This window comes from Neoarthrinium moseri (assembly GCF_022829205.1).
Source record: "Neoarthrinium moseri strain CBS 164.80 chromosome Unknown scaffold9_Wmoseri_CBS_16480, whole genome shotgun sequence".
In the NCBI taxonomy this organism is placed as follows: domain Eukaryota; kingdom Fungi; phylum Ascomycota; class Sordariomycetes; order Amphisphaeriales; family Apiosporaceae; genus Neoarthrinium; species Neoarthrinium moseri.
The window spans coordinates 183,621-200,505 of record NW_026055123.1 but is presented as its reverse complement, the minus strand read 5'-3'; the positions used below and the strand labels follow the sequence as shown (position 1 = coordinate 200,505).

Genomic DNA, 16,885 nt, shown 5'->3' with positions numbered 1-16,885 from the left:
CTCTGTGACTGCTGTGCTGTACTGGACCTGGCGAAAATCCCAGGCAATGGGGAAACACTGTCGGAATGGCAGCTGTACCACGCGACTTTCGCATCTTTACAAACAGCTGCATCGCGCGGGTGTGATATATGTAAACTCTGGATGGAGGCTCTCATAACTAAGGTGGTGCGATCGAATTCCACGTGCACAGAAGTTGAAGCCATTCAACAACATCTACTTAGAGATGGATTGCCTGACCAACAGCTTCGACTGGCGAGAGACAGGATTACTGATTATAGGGGGTCGTGTGAAGGGGCGACACGTCTGTACTGCCAGAGACCATGGATGAGGGAGCCGGTTGAGTTAGTTTTTACCTCATCTACTGGAATGCATGCGGAAGCCATTGGCCGTAGACTCCAGAAACATGCAGATTTCAGCGTCTGCAAGGGATGGATTGATAATTGCTCGACAACACATGAAAGCTGCCGGCCCATTGAGGACAAGCCGCTTCCAAAACGAGTGATTGATTCTGGGTCCAACGACCTGGAGCCGAGGCTCGTTGAGACAGAAGGAATCAAGGGTCTCTATGTCACACTGAGTCACTGTTGGGGTGGAGCGCATCCGCTCATGACAACTACGGAAAATTACCAGGACCATCTGGGCTCGGTTGCTCTGGCGACGCTACAGCGCACATTCCATGATTTCATCGTAACTACACGGCGCCTGTGCTATCGCTTCCTGTGGATTGACAGTCTCTGCATCATCCAGGGCCCTGGCGGGGACTGGGCTGACCAGTGCGGCCGGATGGATCATATATTCGAGCAGTGTGCTTTCACCATCGGAGCCAGTGCGGCTTTAGACACGAACACAGGCTTCCTACATGCTCGCAAAACGGCGGCTAACGCACGGTGCCCTTTTCCCGACCCAACAGGCACTGATCAGCTAAGCCTCGATATCCCTAATGAAGGGTTCATTCACTACGATACCGATGATGGCAATAAACTGGGAACTCCGATGCGGTCAAGGGCGCAACTTCTCAGTGGGGCTTGGGTTATGCAGGAGCGGCCTCTATCTCCTCGAACTCTGTATTTCGGAACCTACGAAATGTACTACCAGTGCCGAAGTGCTGCATACCATGAATCACAATGGTCTGAGGCAACCGTCCTGTGGGAGAAAGGCACTGATGTAAGTTGCCAGGGACTGGCAAATGTTGATGCCTTTTCGCCGGATGTCCTGGGCGACAGGTAGCTTGGCCTCGCCGTGGAGTACGCGTGTTTGGAACTGACAAACTTCAACGACCGACTACCCGCTGTGTCCGGACTGGCGAGGAGATACTGTGATGCTATGGGTGTTGAATACGTCGCGGGCTTCATGAATTTGAAGCTAGTAGATCAGTTGATATGGATGCATGAGAGACCGGCCCGGAAACCACCGAACGACGTAGACCCGGGTGTTGATGCTGCCCCTTCGTAGTCTTGGGCTGCGTGTCCAGAACCTGTGCATTTCAACACTTACAGCCTTGATTACGAACCCTGTATTCATATTGACCGGCTAGACATTGTCCCAGAAGCGGCCGGAAACCCATTTGGCAGGGTCAAGCACGGCTACCTCGTTGCGACCGGACGAATGCAGAAACTTGTGACAATCCGCAGGCCCACCGCAAACCCTGTGGCATTATCTGTTCTCCAGTTACATGATACAGACGGGGACATAGGACTTTGTATCCTTGATATCGATACGTTCCCTCAGGCCGACGGATTTGAGATGGTGGTGGACTGTCTTTTGGTACAGAAGAAGCTCTATGCGCACGACCTCAAATGGAACGGTCTTGCTCTTCAGCCTTGCGAGCCAGGATCTTCGACATACCGCCGCATTGGCTTGATGGAGCGCGAGTTGTTGACTCTTGGTGGGGGTAGGGGTCTTTCTCGACTGAATTTTGAGAAGGTATGGGGAGCAGCAGCAGAAAGGACCGTGACAATCGTGTGATATACTCCCTACAGTTGCAAGCTCTACATTGGCACATTGAGCGTTATTTAGACACTTTAAATTTTGCCGCAAATGGGTCTTTTATGTACATAGGGCTCATTGGTGGGCTCGTTAGTAGCCAAATGACGAGCAGCATTCTTCTCACCACGTAAAAGGAAGAAGTTACTAAGAGATAGAGAACGATGTAGATAGTTGAATACGCACATTTAAGCCACATCATGGATCTTGCAAAGGCTGTGGTGGTATCTGTACTACGTGTCACATATATTATGGCGCCCACGCGAAAGGTACCGCTCCGGTGAATCCTACAGGCTGGGAACTTGTGATTTGAAAGACAGCACAATGTCTCCTCGAATGGGCAAGTTGAATGTAACCAGCTGGAACCCTTGAAGAATATCCCATCGGAACGACCATTGGGTGCTCTCACCTTGGCCTGTGACCTGTTCTAGTGCTGATTGGTGGGCATGTTGGTCTTGACCTCGACTCGCCGCCTTGGAATATTCTGGTTACATATCATTGATCCAAGTTCAGGCAACCACCACACCACCGAATACGAGCAGTAATGGGCCTTAATGCCAGCACGTTTCCATGAATTGCTCAATGCGCTAATAAAGTGATCGGCATTGAACCCAAGTCGCGCTGCTAACCAGCTTCCTCTTCGGGAGGGGTTCTCATGACCATAGCGGGTCGCCCTCGTGTCTAGAAAGGTTTGGTTGAGGTGTGCGAAACTCAAAAGCAGAGATGTTCTTCGAATTTTTAAAAAGCGCATGTCAAAAATACCAACCCAAAATTAGCATATCGCTCGCTAAACCCAGCGCAATCTGTTCTTCAAGATGCATCTTTGATCGTGTAGTAATAGTGCCGCCGCCAAGAAGCCAAGATCTGGGGAAGCTGGTCTGCTAAGGAATGGGCAGAGCGGAAATTCAGCCATGTAGCAGAGCCGAGAGGCGCAGTAGCCGGCTAGATCCGACGCCGAACGAGAAACACTGGTGCTGCTTGAACATGAATGCCACCTTCATCATGCACCTTCTTCATTAGTCGTGGACAATTTAACAATCCCAGCAGATCGGACTCTATTCTCTGCCATGCAACCAGGATTGCAGGAACGCGAAAACAAGCTTATCTTGGCGCAGGTTAAGCTTTCTGGCCAAGATAATAAATTGACGGTGGGGTACTAGTGTTTGAGCCTCCACCACCGACGAACGCGCCTCAAGGAATTGTAGTGCCACGCAATGGAAGGCTTCCTATGTAATCTGCTCTTCCGCCCCTCGTCAGGAATGCATACGTAGGTAGGCATAGGGGGCTCTGCATGCTAGTATCAGCTACGATTGACTTGTAAGGCTTTGTCAAGTATATGTACCTAGCAGTTCAACGTAGTCGGTCGCGGACTGCTGGCGGCGCGAATCATCCCAACTGGACAGGCCATCGCAAATTACGACCATGTGGGCCTGCCTCGGCTACAAGGGGTGAAGTAGGGTAGCATAGACAGCACCGCGAGGAGCTAGAACGGTCGTAACATTCCGAAAGTCCGATCCAGCAGTTATGAAATGCGGTTCAACATTGATTGGACCATATCCCTAGCTTATGTCGCAGCCCACGAACGACTCCTATGAAGCCCTTCCCGGACGAGTTCCTGCGGTCTGCCAAAGTGCGAATAAGTTTACTACCGCATGGCCCCATAACCTAGGAGTTTCACACCTGCTTAACTGAGATCAATGCCCCGTGATAACACTAGTGCACTGCATTGTTCATTAATCCAGATGCCACCTGCGATAGAGGGAATAGCCACCTTTAAGGAGGAACCCAACTCGTGACATGGAAGCGTGTATTTGTCGCTATTGAGATCAGGTAGATTGCTATAAATACGTGATGCAGCAGCACTCATCAGCATGTCTCGATTGGCAAGCATTAGCTTCTAAACCTCAAGTGTTCGCACCTTCTCTCCCTTGACTGCTTCCTCAGCTGTTCTGCCTATCATTCGCTACTTTCTCTGAACCTCAAAATGAAGTACGCTACCGCTCTCATCGCCATTGCTGGCCTTGCGGCTGCTCTGCCGCAGCCCGCTGAGAACAATGTTGTTGCTCGTCGGCCAGCACGTCGCAATGGCGGCCGGCCTCAGCATTTGTCGAGCCCCAACATGAGAAATACTAGCTACCCCCAGTATTCGAGCAACTGGGCCGGTTCGGTTCAGATCGGCCAGGGTTTCAACAAGGTCCAAGGAACAATCACTGTGCCCCGCGTCAGTGGTGACAGCGACTCTGCCGCATCGGCTTGGGTTGGCATCGATGGTGATACTTGCAGCACTGCTATCTTGCAGACTGGAATTTCCTTCTACGGAGACGGCACCTTCGACGCCTGGTACGAGTGGATTCCCGACTACTCGCACTCTTTCTCCAACTTTGCTATCAAGGTCGGTGACAAGATCAGGATGGAAGTTGATGCTTCTTCCAAGAAGGCTGGCGTTGCGACTCTCGAGAACTTGACGACTGGCAAGAAGGTTACCCACACCTTCACCAGTACGCCATCAACGCTTTGCGAGACCAACGCAGAGTGGATCGTGGAGGACTTTGAGTCTGGTGGAAGCCTGGTTCCTTTCGCTGATTTCGGCACTGTCACCTTCACCGATGCTTCGGCCTCTGGAAGTCAAGGCACCGTTACGCCTAACGGTGGTACCATCATCGATATCAAGGACTCTAGCAGCGGAGAGGTTTTGACAGACTGCAAGTCTTCCGCATCTGGTCTTACTTGCACGTACACCGGTTAAAACGGTGTGTCATAGGCCTTTTTCGGTGCTGCATGTTGTTACCCTTCAGTGCTTCGATAAAAGGCAACAATAAGCTTGCATCACTGTTGAGCATTCATAAATTCTAGCATTTGATTTCTTCGTTGAAAGCCATTTTATTTATCAAATCTAAGCGCTGTTATATCAAGATAATGACAACGTTGTGAGTCAGTATATTAACTCTAGATTATTTCTAGTGCCAAGCTTGCTCTACTGCTATACCCAACTTTGCGCTTGTTTCGAAATTGATTCTCTGGGGTCTTCTAGATCATCAACCTAAAGAATATCAAGAGCATATTGGTCCATGAACCTTCCATTGATTAAAGATATTCTTCTGGAAAAACGAAATCCGTAATCCAAAGTGAACGGTGGTGCCATAGACAGGCATTTGAAATCAGAATCGACTGTTTATTAGCGACTATCTACAGTGATATACATGGACTATAAATAGTGCGGATAATAAAACAATTAAGGGAAAAAAAAACTCTGTGAATAAAGCTCAAGCGAGTCGAACCCTCCTTTTTGAAGACTCAGCCCACCATGGTGCTTAGCTTTGAAAGAAAACAAGCGGAACAACTGAAACAGTCAAGGCTCACCTTGTTCCATAGGAGTAAATATGCCTGATGGACTGGGATCAAAAATTACGCCGAAGACCAACACGCTCTCTCCGCTGAGGCCATTTGAGTTGTAGACGAGTGTAGCTCTCGCCAAGCCTTGAAACCGAAGCCAATTGGTGTACTCAAGCATGGCAAGGGACTATCACATCAATAACGATGTATTTGCTTAAAGGATTTTGGTAAACCACAGTTTTACGGTGCAATTCTCTTTGAGCTGGCAGTACACACGATACATGATGAAGAGGTATTCCGTCATACCAAAGCTTGCGCTTTCGTAGGTCAAACAGCTTCGATGAACATGCTCTTCTTGGAGCTCAAAGTTGTGATGAAGAATGAGCTACATCGCACCCAAACGGACATTCCAGGAGTGGCTTCTTGCAGGAATGCGATAGACACTGCGTGTTGAGGGATTTATTCAAGCGCGCGCGGCGCATTACCTGTTGCAGCTAATAATGTGCAAAGGTGGGCACGCAACAGCCAAGGAGCATGGTGTAGTAGGTTGTGCAAGCGGATGGGACGCGTAAGCGCCGACTTTTTACTACACTTTGCAAACTCGGTCAATAAAGATCTCCGAGAGCCCGCAAACCCCCGACCCCTGCACGGACGAATTGCCGATCCTCGGCACGGCCCGCGAGCGACGCCAGCCTTACACACCGGTCTAGAGTATCGCACAGTCTCAACTCTAAACATTGACACATTCTCGGCAGACGATATTCGTTTAACCAGAATTAAGAACTGAGTTGCCACAGCAGCGGCACTACTGGCTGATATATGAGGTGAATCCGGCAGGTGCTGGGCTTTCTGTCAACGGGGAGACGGTGATCTGCAACGCCATACTGATGACTCACTTATAATTGCACACACTTGGACTCTAGTACAAACTGCCGTGGTATATTTCTTCTGATATTCAGTGACCGCACCCGTTTGTTGAACGCGTTCGCCGCGGGACCCGTAGAAGAATTCTTGAAACGGAGCATCATTCCAAATCTGATGCTGTGCTGCCGACGGTACTTGGCATGTGTTCACTAATCACGAAGAAAACTACGCGCATGCTGTTGCCTCTGTTCTCTCCACTACCCGCTAGCCTTCATCAGTGGGATGCGACACGCAGAAATATAGCATAGTTTATGCGGCGTTGGTGGCGGCATTGGCGGCGGCATTTCTTTCAGTGTTATTGTCGCCACTATGGAATGCACATGCTGGCAGACAACCTGAAGGTGTTGGTCAAACTTGTCAAACTCTAGCCTACCAGCTTTACAGTTCGTAAGGTTCTCTGCGGACGATACGAGCAGGCGTCCCACCTCGGTGCGCTGCCCAGAAAGTCTATTGGTTTCGTGAATATTATACTTCGCCTCGTTGGCTTGCAAGTAATGCAGATCCCCAAGTATAGGCGCTAACATCCAATTGTCGGTGGCTTCGATACTGAAATTTTGGTTCCGGGAGGAAGTAGTGCTTTACAGAAGGCGTAAATTGTAAACATAATCTCTACGACGAGACTTATTAACGACGCTTACCAACGTCAGGTTGTCTTGGCAATATTTTGCTCGAAGTCATTCACTGCTCTTTACAAGTGCATAAACTTTCTGATCGTGTAGAAACTTATAGAACATGTACAGAGTTGCGGAAGCCATTCCAATTCTATTGGCTGCAATGCATACTATGTACGGAAGCGCACCGAATCAAAGCGCATTGTATCTTCTTTGCAGGATGACTAACCACACCGGAATCCTTTGAATTGCGTTCTTTCCATAAAAAGGAATCTCACCGAGCCCCCACCGGAACCACTCCTGCAGCTTTAAATAATGTTTCCATCCACTAACGGCAGTTTGTTACATGGTGCCCAGCCAGCCACACATAGCAGGGGGCCTCGAGCGAGCTTGGCAAGCTAGAAGTGGGACTCTAAACGCTTTAAACCTCTTTCATATTAAAGTTTCTCTAAACCCGACACCATGAGGGGATGCGAAACTCGGTATTAGTAAATGGCAAATTAGAAATCGCATTCTTGACAATGCGGTCGGAACCATCCATGCACGGCGTTCCTGTAGGGTGCCAGCCAAAACCATGTTCATCGCGAACCGAGGCCCAAGACTAATAGAGTAAGACCGATAGTATTTAGGTTTAACAGGCTACAAGTACTTCAATCTGGAAAGAAATTGTGCAGTAATCGTTAGCGTATGTTAAAGCATTCAGTGTTGTTGCTAGCATGTTCAAATTGGGATGTGTTCTAGAGCCCTGAAGGAACAGTGAAGTGATAGCGGAATTTAAATACACCGCCGAAATCAATGACATACGGTTTCCAAATCACTTATTTGTATTCTCCCACACACCTCGCTTGTCGGGTACCTATCCGTCATGCATCCGGCCAGAAGAGAGCAGGGTTGCTAGCGGGATTACCTGCATGTAATCACCAGCCAGGGACCTGCTCCACCTGGAGCTTCCAACCGGAGTAAATCTTGAAAATGGTCAAGGCAAAGTTGTCGCCTATCTCTTGGCCCTCATCGGACTCTTTGTATGGATTGAGCGGAGAAAATTGGAAACGTCCAATCAGCCCCGCGACTAGACAAAGTAGCTCGTTCCTCGCGTATTGTTCCCCTACACATCGACGGGGGCCACCGCCGAAGGTCAGGAACGAGTAAGGATGCTCAGACCCTCCAGACGGGTCATTTAGCCATCTCTCAGGGTTGAAAATGCGACCATCAGGGCCCCAATGCGCCGGATCGCGGTTCAAAGCCCAGGGAGAGAATACGATGGCGGTCCCTTTGGTAACAGGAACTCCGCTGATTGTTGCCGGCTCAATGCACGTGCGCCAGAGTAAGGTATTGATTGAGTGGAACCGCAATACCTCTTCAACAACAGCGTTGAGATATTTGAGGTTGGTAAATTGGGACTCGCTGACAGCTTCCTTTCCTGCAATGTAGGGAGAAGTAACATTTGCTCGGATCTCTTCACGGAGGCGATGCTGAATTTCTGGGTGTCTCGACAGTAGATGGATCGCCCAGCAGGTGCTTCCTGCCACAGTCTCGGTCCCGGCTGCAAGGAAATGAACGGTTTGCTCCACCAATTCGGCATGAGAAAAGTGATCCATTCCCAGAATCATTGTGAGCATGTCGGTGTCGAGCCCCTCGGACTTGCAAGCAATGCTGCGCTCACGTGTAGTGACTATGTGCTCCGCTGTTCTTCTCACCAGGCCCATGATTCCGTGTATGGTCTTTACGGCTGGTATTGGCAGTGCAAGAGCGATCTTGGGGCCGATCAGGGATGCTGCGTTGAGAGTGAGCTGGCCCCGCCGGGTGGTCTTGAACATCTCAATGTAAGCTCGGCCGAACGCAGGCTTTGGGTCCTCGACGGTTTCTTTCAGCTGACTTCTCCGTTTTGACAAATTCTGGAGCGTCTTGAACTCAACGTCATACCCGAAATGACCAATCATATCTATACTAGCTGCGGATACGAGCCTCAGTATGCTGGTAACACCCCGCATTGAGCCCTTCGTGATTGTATCGGGTGCCGCCACGGTGTTCTGCTGCACCTGTTTCTCAAGACCGTTCATTGTCTCGATTGTTGTGCCCCAGAGACGTGGAAACCACTTTTTCATCTGTGCAGGGCTGAAGGTTGGATTGAATCGCTTGCGAGCTTCCTTGTGCTCATCTCCTTCTTGGATCAGCAAGCCATGGCCTGCAATATTGTTTGCTAATATCCATTGAAGCTCTGGCTTGATGAACTTATAGGAGTTTGCAGAACCAAGCAAGTCTTTTGCTGCATCTGGGCTGGCAATGAAGATGCGTTCGCGGTTGAAAATACCATAGTATCGGATAAGACCAGAGTGGGGGATCTTGTCCATCCATGCCTCTATTTCCGGAACTCTTGGCTCATAGAGCAGTCTGAATAGGACATTTCCTTGCTTTGGAGCTGGAATATGCTTGTACGAGCTGAGGTGAGGTGAAAGAAACACCCGCATGACCTGCGTAATTATCACGCCGGCTGAGAGCAAGGCCAAAGCCTTGATTGCAAGTTGGTGATCCATAGTGCGCTTGGGCAAAGTGATGTAACTAGAGAGTACTTCTAGCGTCTGATTTTGGTTGAGGAAAAAAAAAGGTGAATTCTCAATGGAAATTTGACAAGATCGGATTCTACAGTGATGGGATTCTAATTATGTAGGTGAACTTCGATCATTTCTATGGAACACTTGCCGAAGACGGCTCCACGGAATCATGTAAATGGTGAGTCTATTTACGTTCCTTGCAAATGCCGAGTTTCAGTTCACGTAACACCGATTGCAAATGCCGGGCAGCAAGTTTATTCAGCCCTTAATCGTTCAAATTGGTAATGGGTTGCCGAGAGTCTGAGAAAACTCTATCTACAGGCCAAGTCCCGTCCGCGCTTATGAGTCGTATTTTCGGATCCAGTATCCATCTCGGTCAAATCAAGAATACTACCCCACCTGCAGATCCTCTTGCGGAGCAGTCTATGCATCTTATCAGAGTTCTCAAAAGTCCATCTGCATTCTCAAAGATCCGTTGAATCAGAACTTGGCCATCCTATGATTTAGACGCCCACTTATTCAGAAACAGGCCCTCCAAGAAAACAAAACCATGAAGAGAATCACCGTTACCGAATCAAATGACTCTGTTTGGAATGGGCCACAAGACCCACGCAAACCAGCGAACTGGTCTTTCGCCCGGAAATGGACCATTGTTGTAACAACTTCGCTGGCTACCTTTATTGTATCGTTGGGCAGTAGCATTTTCTCTGCAGCTATACCCTTCGTTCAGGCGGAATTTGGAGTATCTAGCCATGTGGCTCTCCTTGGTATCTCCCTCTACGTGCTTGGGTTCGCATTTGGGCCTATGGTCTGGGGTCCTGCGTCCGAGCTTTACGGCAAAACTCGACCACTGTGGATTGGCTACTTCTTTTTCTGCCTATTACACATACCATGTGCGCTTGCTACTCAAATTTCCGTGGTGCTGGTTTTCAGGTTTCTTATCGGTCTTGCCGGCTCATCGATGCTGGCAATTCTCGGCGGCATGTACGTGGATTTCCTGCTTCATCCTACCGAACGAGGAATATCCACCGCTGTCTTTAGTGCGGCTACCTTTAGTGGCCCTTCACTGGGACCGATAGTTGGTAACATAGTAGCCACGCGCTGGGGTTGGAGATTTACCATTTGGGCAACCATGGTAGGCGCCGCGGTTTTCGGAATGCTGGCGTTCTTGTCCACCCCAGAAACGTCTGAGGTTGTTATTGCCCGACGTAAGGCCCGGAAAGTCTATAAGGATACCGGCAACGAAAGCATCCTCAGGCAGCTTCCAGAAGAAACCCCTAACACGTCCATATTTTGCCAAGTATACTTGGCCAAACCTATTCGCATGATCTGTCAGGAGCCAATCGTCAGTATTAACTTCCAGAAAAGCAGGCCTTGCATATGGGAAATAGTGCTAACACCTCATTACAGTTAATTTTCATGACAATATATATGAGCGTCGTCTACGGAATCATATACACAACATTCACAATGTATCCGATAGCGTTTACGAGTTATAGAGGCTGGCCATCGGTTCAGGCGAGCCTGCCATTTCTTGGCATACTAGTCGGCGTACTCTTGGCTTGTTGTATGCTGGCATACCACAATATTTACTACATTCCCCTCCTTATGCGACAAACAGAGGTTCATGTGCCAGAGAGGCGACTCGTTCCTATGATCTTGGGCTCAGTAATTCTACCTGCAGGTATAAGACTTCGCAATGACCAACTTTGACTGTGGCTAATCGATTGGCTAGGCATCTTTTGGTTCGCCTGGACCTCCGACCCATCTATATCATGGATACCTCAGGCGTGCTCTGGTATTCTGATAGGCTGTGGCTCTATCATAGTGTTCATGTCTGGAGTTATATATCTCATTGAGGTTTACCTATCACACGCCAACAGTGCAATGGCAATCAACAACTTCATTCGATCTGCCGCAGCTGCTGCGTTTCCTCTCTTCATCACAAATCTTCTGGTAGACCTAGGTTTAGCTTTGGGTGGGTCAATCCTGGGTGCTGTATGCATATGTCTTATCCCTTTTTCCTTTGGCTTCTGGTGGTTCGGGGAAAGAATTAGGACTTGGTCTAGGTTTTCGAGTCGTTGATTTCCACCAAGCATAATTCTATCCAGTGAATATCATTTGCGATATATTTGTAATGTTTCGAATGATATGATCTCCGTGAATGTGGCGCGGTCCAGGGTTGGACAAGTGTTTTGAAGCATCTAATCTGTAGTATTAGATTACATGATACATTGAGTTCTAGTTTGAACCCACCTAACACCAGTATCGCAACCTCAAGTACCAAACATGGACTAAGGTATTATGTCAAAGCACTCAAAACGCCATGTCCCGTCCGTCTAACAGCCAACAGTCTCTAGCTGTGAGACCCGCCAACTCCCCGCCATTGCCCGACTAGTTGTAGCCAATACTCAAACCATTTGGTGCTTTCTGTCCATTATAGATAAAATCCTGCCTGATGTTATTAATATCATAGTCGCCCACAGCCACGGATTCCAACTCCAACTGAGTACCAGCAGGACAGGGAAAGTCCTTGAGTCTTGGGGCAAGTATTGTCTCGTCGAAAGTATACAGTCCAGACGTGGTGTTGAAACGCATCCGAGCTTGCTGTATGTTTCGGAGGTTGCCTTGTCTCATTGATACGAGATCTACAATATTGGTGCTAAATATGTCCATAGCCTGGGATCCGGAAACCGCGTCACCGTTGCTGGCAACGTCCGCGGAGATAACCAAATGGCAACTCTTCCCGGTCAAGTTTGCAGGAATAGGGATTTCAAAAAGGCTCGATGTTTCACTGTTGACTGTTCGAGAGGTAACAGCTTGGGAGGACCTGGTGTTGAGGTTGCTGTTTATGTCGTGGTTCTTGACAATTGAAGGAAGGATGAATCCCTGATACTGGGTTTTTCCTATGAGATGTCCAGTTGAATTTGCGTACGGGGCGGTTGGATATAGAGGAGCTGAAAAGACACCGGCGATGCCTAATAGAGATGAAATGAGCGTACAGTACTTCATTTGGATGGTTCTATAATGTATCTTTAATTGGTGTTGATGTGCCGTAATTTAAAGGGTCGATTACAAATTCCAGATACCTGTAGGTGAACAGATGAGAGAAGCTCCAAATAAAATGCCATGGGGTAAGGTAATCAATAAATATATCGATCTTAAACAGAAGAATTCCTTGAATTAAGTCTATCAAGTCTATCAAGTGCTCAATCCCCTCTTCCCTTCTTTTTTGGCTGGTCTGAGACCCCTACATTAGTGGGCAGCATAGATCCAGCGACAGCAAGGTGGGTCTGTCGAATGTCTTAACCTGACACAAAGCAGTCTCGTGCAGTGAAAAGGGATGCACCCGACACTTATCAGCCATTGGCTTCCTCTACATTGGGGGAATCTCTTGATGAGCCCCCAGGACCTGAGCACCCTTCAATCAGAGCAGAGCGACTAAACTTCGCCGATGTTGCGTGACTAGCTATCATCGCTAAGTGGGAGCAATGATACTCAGATCGCATATTTGCATGACTTGAACCCGTCAGATAACTCTTTGGAACCCTGAGGCGCCATCCGCATCGCTGTCTGTCTTGCAGTCTGAACCTATTGTCTTAGCCACGGTTCAGCTACAATTCATGAACTAACGAACAGGTAATGGTCATTCTACTCAAGAAACTATTGGCGGTCCAGTCTCACATAAGACTAGGGATAATACCTAAAAATGGATGAAGCCTGCCTAGTTAGCTAATGCCTTTCCTCGATCTAGCCCAGGAGAAATGCGAGGACTAGTCTTTCGAGTACGGCGACTTCTGAGGCCTCTAGTGGAGACTCGGAAGTATCCTATCATATTCTTGTCATTATCTATAATCAAGGTGAATTCAGGACTAGATCCGGAGAAACTTCTCGCTGAAAGTTTGCTCAAGAGATATAATCTGTTCAGTCATCTTCCAGATAGCCCGAGGGCATTATCGTTGAAAGACCGGTAAGAAGACGCTAACAGGCCTGGGCGCATCCATTCGCGATAAAATGCTTTAAGCAGCATATCGGATACGTTAAAGAAAAAAAGCGCGCACCTGGGTGGCAATGTGGTCTTTAAACTGACAATATCACCACAAACAAAGAGGGAAAAAGTTTGTTGCGACCCGCACGGGACTCGAACCCGCAATCTTCACCAAACACGCTGCTGGAACACCGGAAAGTGACGCCTTACCATTAGGCCAACAGGCCAGAGTTACGTTGCAGCCCGGTAATAGTATCTATGCAGTGTGAGTGAGGGGCCCCGTCCGAGCCCTAACGCCTGTGTTATTTTAGCGCCGCCTCCACTATTCGGTAGTGTTAGGACTGGTGCTATCGATCCAAACAAGTCAAATTCTCATGCCAGCGCCTTGAACCGGGGTCTGCAGACTGCCTCAGCTCTAGGGCTTATGTTTTAAAGGGTGTTCGCCCAGACAAATGATCACTAATGCAACAGCTGCGCAGAGGCTACGTACACTGAGCGAATAGTATCTATGCAGTTCCCGTCTATATTTCTTTTACGCCTCTGTGACGGCCAAGGTCAGATGATGAACGAAATTGTACATGCACGTATAATTCTTTCGGCAGTGCAATTAACAACTGCGTAAAGCGGTGGTTTGACCAGATTCAAATACAGTGCCTTGTTCCACACGTTGGGCCTACAAACCCTCTCTCCTCAACCCCAAAGGTGGGCAGAAGATTGTGCATGTTGTTATAAATTCCTATTAAAGACACTGAATTGGCCGTATCGGTCCCAAAATAGAAAGCTGTCTTATCATTCCGGCTATTGCACAAAATATATGAAGTCTCACAGCTCCGGCCTGACGTCCATTTTCGGAGCAAAACCAAACATTTTTTTGTCCATGGCACTAAGCGCAAAGTCAAGCGAGTGGATCTAAGATCGCCATTGCCGCGGTTCTCGGGCCAATCTCCACCATTATCCAGGCCCATATTTTCCTGATCTTGAACAACTCATTCTTGTCCAAGGAGATCATTACTACTGTTCGAGCTACCATTCAGATACCTCAGCAGCTCAAGAAATAGGACTGAGAACGATCTGTGTGCGACCATTGATCCTGGCTTGATACTTCGCTTCTCCAAATCTGTCCGCAGTGATGTAATCGCCTGTGCTCAGAGCGTACCGCTGGTGCGGAACAAGCCTCTCAAATCCAAGCTCGAAGGTGCCTGCATCATTTCCGTTGTAGAGAACAAGATCTAGGCTTTTGCCATCGGGGCTATACGCCTTAGCCACCAGAACGTCAGGGAACGGCGCCCCCTCGAGCAGGGGACCTTCAAGCGCATGCTTGCTCGGTCCGTGAAGTGTAGCATTGGCCAGGTCACGGTGCTTGACAAGGCGAGCCATGAGGGCAATATTCTGTGACGTGGTGGACAGTCCCTTATTGTAATGAGCACCTGACTTTGTGGTCTCGACGGGGAAGTAGATCTGGTCGAGCTGGTCCAGTGCCTCCTGGCGGATTTTCTCATTACCGAACTCAGCTGCTGTGGCAGCGATGAATGCACGAAGGGCACCTTCACCACCACGGTAGTTTCCAGGGTCCATCTTATCCGCACCCTTGAGGTCGCGGACCTGCAACTGGCCATTCTTGTCATAGGTTATGAATTCCTTGCGAATGATTGCCCAAGTGCGGTGGGCTAGATGAGGAAGATACGCAGTCAGGAGCTTGGCATTAATGCAATCGGTCAAAGTGCCGCATAAGCCAGGGAGCTGGAAATAGCATAACAGATTAGCTTGTGATCACAATAATAAGTGTGGGTGAATTAGCCTACCGTAAGACCTGTGAACTCACTGCGAATAGGCAGGATTCGACCGTCGCACTCAGTGAATTCTTCTTCAAGAGACCTCTCGAAACGGTTTCGGAGCTTCTGACCAAGATCACGCCCGAGGATTCTGTCTGAAATGACGAGCCCAGCCATTCCGGTGAGACTGGGTACCGAGTTTCAGCCAATTTACATCCTTGAGTGATATTTGGGAGGGGGGACTTACTTGCAGAGGGAATACGTCCAGTTGGGTTCGCACGGGTAGAGACAGTATGGGTTTTCGGTCATGTTTTCGTGCAAAGCGTCGGCAAGTCCTTCGTAGTTTGTCTTGTAGTGCTTGCCATCGTCAATAACAAACTCTAACGCGTTCTTCTCGTTATAGCGCATATCGCCTGATGCTTGAGCGTAAAGCCCAATAGCTGAGCTTAGATAACCAGTTACCATCTGGAAAGACCGTTAGCATCTCCTAGGAGGTTCAGTAAACCATATTAGTGACCACATACAATGTTATCCTTCTTGATTGGGTTCCAATCGCTTAAGGTAAACCTTCCAAAAATGGATTCCCATTTCCAGTACCTACAGATATTAGAATATTCACCAAGTTCTAAAAGAGTTGAGACCCACGACATGATCTTCTTCTGCAAACTCTTTTCAATACAGTTTTGGGAAGCCTTTGAAAGGTATCCGTGGAAGCCTGGAACATAATGACACTGGTAGAGGCTCAGAACGTCCACAACACCGTATAGCTGGTAGCGAACAGCACCAGTCTGGAATTGATCAATCACGTCGTGGTAGCTGAAGTCATCGCGAGCGCTCAATCCACGTTCGAGGACATGCTGTACATGTCGCAGCGTCTCCAAAGAAAGTTCACGAGAGCCGGGGATGGGAGCTGGCACGGCGGTCGCTTGCTGTTCCTGCACAGCCTTGACGAGGTACTTATTGCGCTCCTGAGCTTTTGAGTACCCTGCGGCATTCAACGACCGAGCATTGCTCATGAGCCACAGCGCTCCTCCGTAGCAAAACATTGCCCAAAAAATAGGAGCCTGGTCGAATAACTTGTCGCCTGCCATGAAGCTCGCGGCGACACTGCTACCGAACCACAGAGCGAGCGGGAAAAATATCCCCCCCATGGCAAACCAGATGAACACAGTTACCGGTATCAGAACCACAGTGGCCAAGAAGGCTAGTATTGATGGGATGGTGGCCACGGCGGTGAACCCAGCACCTGGGAACAGTAGTCCGAGAGCAGCAGCTCTGTAAGAAGTGTTTGAAACATTATGAAACACCCACAAGCCTGCCAAAGACAGTCCTAGGTATTGGTAAAGAGTACGGCGCTGATGGTACTTTTTTATGAGACCCCGTCCTGCATTTGGAGGAATGAGGACATCTGAGTCGATGGTCAATATGCAGATTACTGGAAGTCAAGACAGTTTCCGTTACAACGTGAACGTACCTTGAATGGTCCACGGCCCCCATCCAAAGTCGCCCACTGCCTCGTTCTGGTATTTGCTAATCCCCGAGGTAGAGAAGCCGTTCATGCGGGGCTCATTTACTTGGACCTTATCGAGAGCTAAGGAGTCATCATGGTGGACTCCATTGGCTGCAGGAATAGCCTTGGTCAGCTAATTGGAAATGTAAGTAGGCATTAACAGGTGCGACGTTGTCTAGTGGCATGCTCACCGTAAGGGACATGGTGAACGG

The 16,885-nt window shown here is 48.8% G+C and overlaps 6 protein-coding genes across 6 annotated transcripts; 3 read left to right on the top strand and 3 right to left on the bottom strand.

The window, feature by feature from the left end:
* Positions 1-366: 366 nt before the first annotated feature.
* Positions 367-1,965, top strand: JN550_003654 (uncharacterized protein; the record flags this gene model as incomplete). Its single annotated transcript, XM_049315082.1, has 2 exons — positions 367-1,164; positions 1,453-1,965. The coding sequence occupies 2 exons, from the start codon at positions 367-369 to the stop codon at positions 1,963-1,965; spliced, it is 1,311 nt and encodes a 436-aa protein (XP_049174224.1).
* Positions 1,966-3,967: 2,002 nt separating this feature from the next.
* Positions 3,968-4,729, top strand: JN550_003653 (uncharacterized protein; the record flags this gene model as incomplete). The annotated part of the gene is made up of 1 exon (XM_049315081.1): positions 3,968-4,729. One exon carries the CDS (start codon positions 3,968-3,970, stop codon positions 4,727-4,729), a length of 762 nt encoding a protein of 253 aa, XP_049174223.1.
* A 3,039-nt stretch (positions 4,730-7,768) lies between these two features.
* JN550_003652 (uncharacterized protein) lies at positions 7,769-9,385 on the bottom strand (the record flags this gene model as incomplete). Its single annotated transcript, XM_049315080.1, has 1 exon — positions 7,769-9,385. The coding sequence occupies one exon, from the start codon at positions 9,383-9,385 to the stop codon at positions 7,769-7,771; it is 1,617 nt and encodes a 538-aa protein (XP_049174222.1).
* A 568-nt stretch (positions 9,386-9,953) lies between these two features.
* JN550_003651 (uncharacterized protein) lies at positions 9,954-11,210 on the top strand (the record flags this gene model as incomplete). Its single annotated transcript, XM_049315078.1, has 3 exons — positions 9,954-10,748; positions 10,814-11,071; positions 11,139-11,210. The coding sequence occupies 3 exons, from the start codon at positions 9,954-9,956 to the stop codon at positions 11,208-11,210; spliced, it is 1,125 nt and encodes a 374-aa protein (XP_049174221.1).
* A 587-nt stretch (positions 11,211-11,797) lies between these two features.
* JN550_003650 (uncharacterized protein) lies at positions 11,798-12,415 on the bottom strand (the record flags this gene model as incomplete). The annotated part of the gene is made up of 1 exon (XM_049315077.1): positions 11,798-12,415. The coding sequence occupies one exon, from the start codon at positions 12,413-12,415 to the stop codon at positions 11,798-11,800; it is 618 nt and encodes a 205-aa protein (XP_049174220.1).
* A 2,023-nt stretch (positions 12,416-14,438) lies between these two features.
* JN550_003649 (uncharacterized protein) lies at positions 14,439-16,876 on the bottom strand (the record flags this gene model as incomplete). Its single annotated transcript, XM_049315076.1, has 7 exons — positions 14,439-15,131; positions 15,194-15,350; positions 15,411-15,628; positions 15,688-15,760; positions 15,809-16,571; positions 16,638-16,806; positions 16,865-16,876. The coding sequence occupies 7 exons, from the start codon at positions 16,874-16,876 to the stop codon at positions 14,439-14,441; spliced, it is 2,085 nt and encodes a 694-aa protein (XP_049174219.1).
* Positions 16,877-16,885: the final 9 nt, after the last annotated feature.